The sequence below is a fragment of the Electrophorus electricus genome, chromosome 9 (assembly GCF_041902795.1).
Source record: "Electrophorus electricus isolate QZ-2024a chromosome 9, ASM4190279v1, whole genome shotgun sequence".
NCBI classification, from domain to species: domain Eukaryota; kingdom Metazoa; phylum Chordata; class Actinopteri; order Gymnotiformes; family Gymnotidae; genus Electrophorus; species Electrophorus electricus.
In genome coordinates this window covers 15,282,501-15,290,694 of record NC_137505.1, presented here as the reverse complement: position 1 = coordinate 15,290,694, position 8,194 = coordinate 15,282,501, and the positions used below count along the sequence as shown (strand labels likewise).

Genomic DNA, 8,194 nt, shown 5'->3' with positions numbered 1-8,194 from the left:
GTTAATTAAGTCTTCCGTGTTTAAAAAAGTAAATAATAATAATAATAATAATAATAATAATAATAAGGCTAATAGCAAGGTGTAGCAATGTGCTTTTGCACAGGTATGACAGCACCACTTCACAGGAAGGGCATTATAGCCCTGGCTGGCCACAGAGGCCACTGGTACAGGTGGACGTGTGCACATGGAGGTTATGGGAGTATGTGCGTCATGGCAGGTTAAGACCCAGCTCTGATGGAAACCTTTGTCCTGTGACAGGTTCTGACACTGCCATTTTGCTCAACTCATTAAAGTCTGGTGTATGTAGCTTCTGTGTGTGTGTGTGTGTGTGTGTGTGTGTGTGTGTGTGTGTGTGTGTGTGTGTGTGTGTGTGTGTGTGTGTGTGTGTGTTTGTGTTTGTGGGTGTGTGAATGAGTGTTTGGCTTGGGCCAGGTGGAGGTGTTTAAAAAGTGCTGCTAAAGTGTTAATATGGGTCCCCCACCTCACCATTAGACAATGGAACGGCCTTGAACAAACATCATTACTGACAAACCTTTCAGTCTGACCTGCTTTATATCCTGTTTTCTTTCCCTCCCGCTCCCAGACAAGTTGCCGTCTAGCCCTTGGCTGCAGACTTGCGCAAGTGAAATGTGTGTACGAAACATGTCTCCTGTGTGTGCGCACGTGCATGTGTGTTTTGTGTTTGTGTGTGTGTCCCACGCAACATACAAACAGCACGAAATAACCAGCACAAAAGGATCTCTATGACGATACCTATATCTATCGAACAAGTCCGCAAGTGAACCATACCGGGAATGACTGAGAGAAAGGCAGGTAAGACATGTGACCATACAAAAAGCCTTCAAGTAACAAGTGTGAGAGTCACTTTGTAGAAGAAAGGAGATGGTCCAAAATGAGTGTGAAAAACAAACAAAAACAGTACAAGTGACCAAGAAGGCGAGCAAAACAGGTGATGTCCATTTTAACGTCCAACAGGAAACTCCAAATGTCTCGCGATCTGAAAGGACCTTCCTGATCCCTCTGCAAATTCCAACTCGTAGTGGCTGCATTCTCTAACTGTGCCTGTGACCAATGAACTGAAGGGGCTCCCAGTGACCGGCACCAGTTCACGGTTAGGCAGAACTGTTTTGTCGTTCACTGCATCGTTTGCTTCTGTTTCTGTCCCTTTTTTTCTCTCCTTTCCTCTCGCCCATCCGGCTGTGGAGTCTTTGAAGGAGGTCGCTACAGCCCGGCATAGCGAGATGCTCGGTGTCCTCGCTCCCGTGCTGTTGTAAACTCCCCTCCTCCCCTCCCGCATCACTGTGTCCCCTCCATGTCCCATTCCCACAGTCTCCCTTACTCACACACACACACACACACACACACACACACACTAGAGGACCCTCGCTGTCCAATACAGCTGCCTGCTGTAATTCTTTTTCATTACTGTTTGCGGCAGGGTTATGAGCAGCAAATCAGAAGCCTCACTCTCAAAAAAATCTATACTGAGAACAATAATAAGGAATATTTAAAAAAAAAATAAAGGAAAAAAAAACAAAACAAAACAAAACGACAGCCACCTGAGGCGGCGGGACGTCTGTGAGGCGTGTGGGTGAGTTTAATCCCGCCCCCGAGGGGGAGGAGCGGTTCGTTGGGGGGGGGGGGGGTCAAAGGTCAAAGTCAGTCCTTCAACGCTCCTCACACTTTGTAGTAGATGTTGGCGGGGCTCTGTGGAGGCATCTCCTGCACGATGTAGACAGGGTGCCCATAATCGCCGCTCACCTTCTCGTAGTGCGGGCAGAAGACGCTGTCGGCAGTCCTCAGCGGGATGATGATGTCACTGGGCTCGGAGCCGTTGTTGTTGCCTCCTGCCCCGCCCCTCTTGGGCGTGGCCAGGGTGCTGAGTGACAGCGTGGTGGCGTGCTGCGGCGAGTGCTTGCGGTGGCGCCGCCGGTACTTCAGCAGCAGGACCACCAGCATGACGATGACCACCACGACGATGACGCTGGCCGAAGCGATGCCGGCGAACAGCGCGACCTCTGAGCCAATCACGGACGACGACTTGCCGCCGCCGCCTCCTGTGCCGCCTCCCGAGCCGCCCCCTTCACCTGTCTCGCCCTCGCGGTGCGACGCCCCTGCAGGGGGGAGAGTGAGACATTCAGTTGCACGGCAGAGACGAATGCACCACAGGTCCACTATTACAGTGCCACTCAAGGGTGAGACAGGGTTCACGTGTACCAGGCTGTGCAACTACAGCCGCAGTCGCTAGCTGACCAGCTCATGGGATGTTATATGTTTAGACCTTAATTTGTTTTCTGTGTGTGTGTGTGTGTGTGTGTGTGTATATACACACACACACATTTAGTGTATGCATTCTGCCTTAATAGTGTGGTATTGATTTTTTTGTGGCTCATTTAGTAAGTGTTAAGTCAATAAAATAAAAGAATGAACTCAGTAAACTGGAATGGCCGAGAAAAGGCTTGAATGAACCAAACTAAATTTTAATCCATAACTCCAACATGTAGGCTACGGCAAGTTTACATCAGGGAGCTCCGTAAGGCCAAAGGGCAGGGGCTCTCCCAGCCTGGAGTCACTTTGCTGGGCTACAACTCCTACGAGTAGCCACTGGGGAGCCAGGGCTGACTGGTTACTGTGTATACTGAAGGATACAGAGGTGAATACAGCAACAGCCTCTTGTTTGTCTCACTCAGGCACATGACGTTTCTTGTGAGAGGGATTTGTGAATGCAAGAGCATAGCTTCCTCTTAAAACCTGTGTGTGTGTGTGTGTGTGTGTGTGTGTGTGTGTGGTGTGTTTCTGTGACTTTTAGTAGTTGTTTGCTTCATTTTACAGAAAATGCCCTGAGCTAAGTGACAGACTCTCAGAGACAGAATGAAACAGTGAGAAGAGATCTGTTAGAGGGATTAAAGGGCAGATGTGTTTAGTGTTTACAGGCTGGCCTCTGGCTGAAGAATCAGAAACCTGCCCTTAATTCTATATTTTGCGCACACACACTCACAGTACACATGAATGCACAGACACACACACTATTGGCAGCGCACGTATAAAGTGCTTTGCTCAGCCTCCTCCTCCATGGTCGGCGGGCTCCATACCTGGCTTGTCGAGAACTTCGTTGGATTTGGTGTCCTTGCCTGGGTCTAAATGCTTAGGAGGGTGTCGGGTCGGGTAGTCTTTAGGCAGAACCGGGTCAGATGGGCCTACAAATCACAGGCAAAAAACCCTCACGGTTACAAGAGTAAGAAGCATGGCCAGTATTATCACGGGGGGATGTGTGTGCGTTTCAAAGCGTGTTAAAGCCATGTTGTTAAAGGGGAGTCGAGTCTGTGGAGTGGGAATGTTCAGGCGCAGAGAGGGAGACACAAAGACAGTCGGGCCAGGGAGTTAGGTGAGACCTGCTCCGATTAACGTAGGGGAGAGTCAGAGAGACGGGCGGGGAGTTAGGTGAGACCTGCTCCGATTAACGTAGGGGAGAGTCAGAGAGACGGGCCAGGGAGTTGGGTGAGACCTGCTCCGATTAACGTAGGGGAGAGTCAGAGAGACGGGCCAGGGAGTTGGGTGAGACCTGCTCCGATTAACGTAGGGGAGAGTCAGAGAGACGGGCGGGGAGTTAGGTGAGACCTGCTCCGATTAACGTAGGGGAGAGTCAGAGAGACGGGCGGGGAGTTGGGTGAGACCTGCTCCGATTAACGTAGGGGAGAGTCAGAGAGACGGGCGGGGAGTTAGGTGAGACCTGCTCCGATTAACGTAGGGGAGAGTCAGAGAGACGGGCGGGGAGTTAGGTGAGACCTGCTCCGATTAACGTAGGGGAGAGTCAGAGAGACGGGCGGGGAGTTAGGTGAGACCTGCTCCGATTAACGTAGGGGAGAGTCAGAGAGACGGGCGGGGAGTTAGTTGTGATCAGCTAGTCAGCTAGTCTAGGTAAACTGATCTATCAATAATCATTGTCAGTAATTACAGGGTGTGGCCTCCAGACAAAGCAGTTTGCCTCCCAATCTACTGCACTTTTGTTACATGCACGCGCACACACACACACACACACACACACACACACACACACACATATTCACTCATGCACAAATGTTTACAGCCAGCCACAAATGGAAGGCAAAATGGGTGCAGCCACCAGGGAGGGGGCGGAGCTAGACTCACTCTGTCCAACCTTCATGACGATTTTCATGGACTTCGTTTTACACACCCCTCCGTCCTGATTCTCCAAGCCTTCCATCGTGCCATTAGATGTTGCTGGAACAGAGGTAAAGGAAGCAAGGTTACAAGGTTTGCTAACATTTCCCAAATATTTTTCCCCATATAATTAAAGGTGCTTGTATAGCTTTCCTAAGCCTGAACTCTGTCCGCGTGCGTGTGTGTGTGTGTGTGTGTGTGTGTGCACGGCGTTCACAGTAAAACTACTAAAGTTTATGACGTATCTGCGATAGGTCTTACACATCTTAGATCACCATCATTAAAAAACAGCAATTATGTACCTGTAATAAACCCAGAGAGTCAGTCACATGAACACATGGAGTCGGTCGTCTTTGAGCACTGCCCGGCAGCTACAAACCATAAAACCATTTAGCTCCAACACGCCGGATTTATTTCCCCCGCCTGGAAAGCATGCTGTTCACAGACCTAAACCTGCTCAGTCGTGAGTGCAGCCACGCCCCAGCCATGCAACCCCGCTGCCCTGAACATGGGCGGCCACTCTATGGCGACGCAACGACAGAAGGAGAAGGAGCATGACGGAGAGGATCGAGAGGGAATCCTTTCCATTTTTTTTCCTTTTTCTTTTGTTTTTTGTTTTTTTTTACCTTTGGCGGCGTGCAGCGGCTGCCGCGGGTGCTTGGGAATATTTTTGGGATTGACTTGTTCAGAGTTTGATTTCCTCTTTTATAATGAGCATAATAAATATAGCCGCGAGCAGCCGTTCCCGAGCTTATTCTGGCAAGTATTGCGAGCCTTGCAATTACTGTGGTAATATAGCACAAAGTTCCAGTAACTTCTATATCAAATCAGACTGACTCAGTTTGACCAGACTGGGCTGAGGTCTTCAATAAACTGTCAGGAAGAAGTATGCGAAATGGAGGCTGAACTAAGTGTAAAACTTTTTTTTTTTTTTTCTGGTGGTTTGGTGAAAATAGCAATGAATGCATATGACTAATTACATGTGCAATGAAATGAAATGGTTGTGAAAAGGTAATGAACAGGCTGTCAGTCCTAAACAGTTGCAGTTTTAGAGCATACATTTTGATGCCTTTGAAGGAATGCAAGAGATATTTTAGCTTGGCCTCGTTTTTATCTCAATGTCCATTGTAGAACCGCCCCCCCAAAAGACCATTTTCCACCAAGCTTAGCATGCCTCCTAAGAATGTCATATTATAACTACATGCCAGATTTGGTCCAAATCTGATGAGCTATAAAAGGGTTTTAAGCAATTCATTGTGGACAAGCTCTGCCTACAATGTTTGCTTGATATGTAGAATCCACACTTACTAAGTTTCACAATTTCTATAAAACTATTTACTGTTAGTCTCCAAAGACTGCGACGTTACCAAACTTGAGGCAATTCAGTGAAAAACCTAGGTCGATTTCATAAAAGGTTGTTTTTAAATAATGATGAATTGTGCAAAATCTTTATGGTTTAGAAAACCACTTTAAGAGGCAAAGTCTGACAGAAACATTTTGTTCCAAGATCTTGTGGATTTGACAAAAAATGACATGAATCAGTATAAGTGTTTGAAAATATGAAAAGTGCCCAGTCGCCAATCTTGAACGTATCATACAGAGTTTGGGTCTGGAATAAACTTGAACATACCATTCAAGTTTCATGTGGATTGGCTAATGGTAAGTCTGTCAAATGTGAACTAAAATCTGACTGGCTAATGGCAGCAACCATTTTGCAGGTATATCACCCTTACATAGCCAGACTTACATATAGAAGCAGTTTGCCAAATTTCACATTAAGTGGACAGTCTCAATGTGGGGGGCAGTTTGTTGGATGCTAGAGCGCCACCAAGTAATGGAGGTGTACCAAATTGATTGCCAGGCCCCAGACCTCTTTGTGGTAGCTAACTGTAGTTTTGTGTCATTCTGAAGCATTCATGAGTTGGAACTGTACAGTACAGTACAATGTACAGTATTGGCAGTAGAAGTTCCACACTTGTATGTGACTGACATATGGAATTTACATAATATTGAAATTTTAAGATTTTTAAGATTTTAAGATTCTTTTTTTTAATATAATTTTTAAAGTTCAGACTCTTGTAAATATCTGGAGGCCAGATCTGTATAGGTCTGGAGAAAAACCCAGGACTAGTTTATGCTCAAAAATATGCAATAAAATAATTGTATAATATGCTCAAAATGTATGTGGAGCTTACTTGGTTCTTGGTTTTTGAGACATTTTTGTAAACTGGATGACTACTAATCAATGAAGAAATCATTTTGTCAGTGTATGAGTTAGAAACTGTTATGTATTCGGGTGTGCCATAGCGCCACCTATAGTCTGCGCAGGCTGGCATCTTGCACCTGAGTAGCTGGATTGACTATTTTCCAGGTTTCATGTCTATAGCACCTTCGTTCTCAACTGGGCGATTTGTGTCCACAAGAAATGAGAATAATAACAAAACGTTGTGCCCCTAATAAGAAGAAAATCTTCAGAGAACATGTTAGATGCACGCTATATCGAAACCCAGCAGATGGTTGTCGAGGAGTGAGTGAGGGGAAAAAGAGTACAAACATCATCCATTTTTGGACTCCCAAAAAAGCATCTCTGAGCAGATGTTGAAAGAGAGATGGAAGCGATTTGCAGAAGGAATAGAGGCGAGTAGATCTGCTTTTCAGAACATGATTGCTTAATTGCTAGTCTTGCAACCGAAGCGCCACTAAATATCAATGTCTTCTGGGAAAGTACTTGTAGGACCTAGAGCAAAATGCTGACAGTGAACTACACTCGTATAAAGCCCTCTTGATTGCATGGTATCATGATATTAATTACTTCAAACAACATTGGCAATGCGGTTCCAGTTAGGAAGTAGAGAGTCCCTTAATGTGTAATTAATCAAAACAATGCAATGAATTCTGTCCCATAGCTTCTGTACGGGTGCAGGAAGCTCCATAGACTTGTATGAAGTTCCAATACAGTAGTTCCAGAACACCTCCAGAGTCTTGAAGGAGCAATACAGCCACAGTGTGTGTATGTGTGTGTGTGTGTGTGTGTGTGTGTTTGTGTGTGTGTGTGTGTGTGTGTCTCTATGTCCAGCAGGTTTGCAGGCTATCAGGTCAGTAACACAGAACTAACGAGCTGCCAGGGGCTTAGTGTCTGGCTAGAGTCCAGAACACTGTGGCCTGCATTCATAAAGACAGACAGAAATAGAGACAAAGACAAACAGGCACACAGAGAGAGAGAGAGAGAGAGAGAGAGAGAGACAAACAGGGACCGAGAGAGAGAGAGAGAGAGAGAGAGAGAGAGAGAGAGAGACAGACAAACAGGCACAGAGAGAGAGAGAGAGAGAGAGAGAGAGAGAGAGAGAGAGAGAGATAGAGACAAACAGGGACCGAGTCAGAGAGAGAAGGGCGTGGGCTCCGGGCAGTAGAAAGGCTTCTGTCCTATGACAACCCTTTCCCTCTGAGCCTTCAGAGAGTGCGGGCATGTGTGTGTATGTGAACATGTGTGTGTATGTGCGTGTGTGTGAACATGTGTGTGTATGTGCGTGTGTGTGAACATGTGTGTGTATGGCAAAGAGAAACTGTCGGTCAAGGTTGTTCGTTCCGTTATTGATTCATCGCCGCTCCCTTCCTCTTCTGCTCTACTTTTGTTTTCAGCATCCATGCGTACATCAATAACTGTGCGTCAGGTCTGTCTCTCTCTGACCTTTATCCTTTTACTGGAGCCCTGTCCAGAGGAAGGCCTCCGCTCGCAAACGTCTTAAAAGCTCCTGTTCCGTTGAGTTGCTGCATTTCGGAAACCTGAGAAGGATATAGGCGCTCTCGTGCACAGATGCCCGTGCACGCAGTCTGTCCGTCCGTGTCTTACGCAAAACTCTCACAAATGGATTTGCACACATGGAAGAGAGAAAGAGAAAGAGAGAGAAATAAGACAGGCGGGGGCGGGGGGGGGGGATTCCACATACAATCACACAATATGGTGAGAGAGAGAGAGAGAGAGAGAGAGAGAGAGAGAGAGAGAAGAGAGAGA

At 46.7% G+C, this 8,194-nt stretch overlaps 1 protein-coding gene across 1 annotated transcript in view; it reads right to left on the bottom strand.

Annotated features, from left to right (window-relative positions):
- Positions 1-308: 308 nt before the first annotated feature.
- The window catches only part of efnb2a (ephrin-B2a), a 20,253-nt gene continuing 12,367 nt past the window's right edge, over positions 309-8,194 (bottom strand). Inside the window, exons 3-5 of the mRNA XM_027016923.3 lie at positions 4,150-4,242; positions 3,093-3,197; positions 309-2,114 (exon numbers count right to left, since the gene is read on the bottom strand). Coding sequence (XP_026872724.3) covers positions 1,678-2,114; positions 3,093-3,197; positions 4,150-4,242 — 635 coding nt within the window. The 3' untranslated portion in view covers positions 309-1,677. The remainder of the gene's footprint in view (positions 2,115-3,092; positions 3,198-4,149; positions 4,243-8,194) is intronic.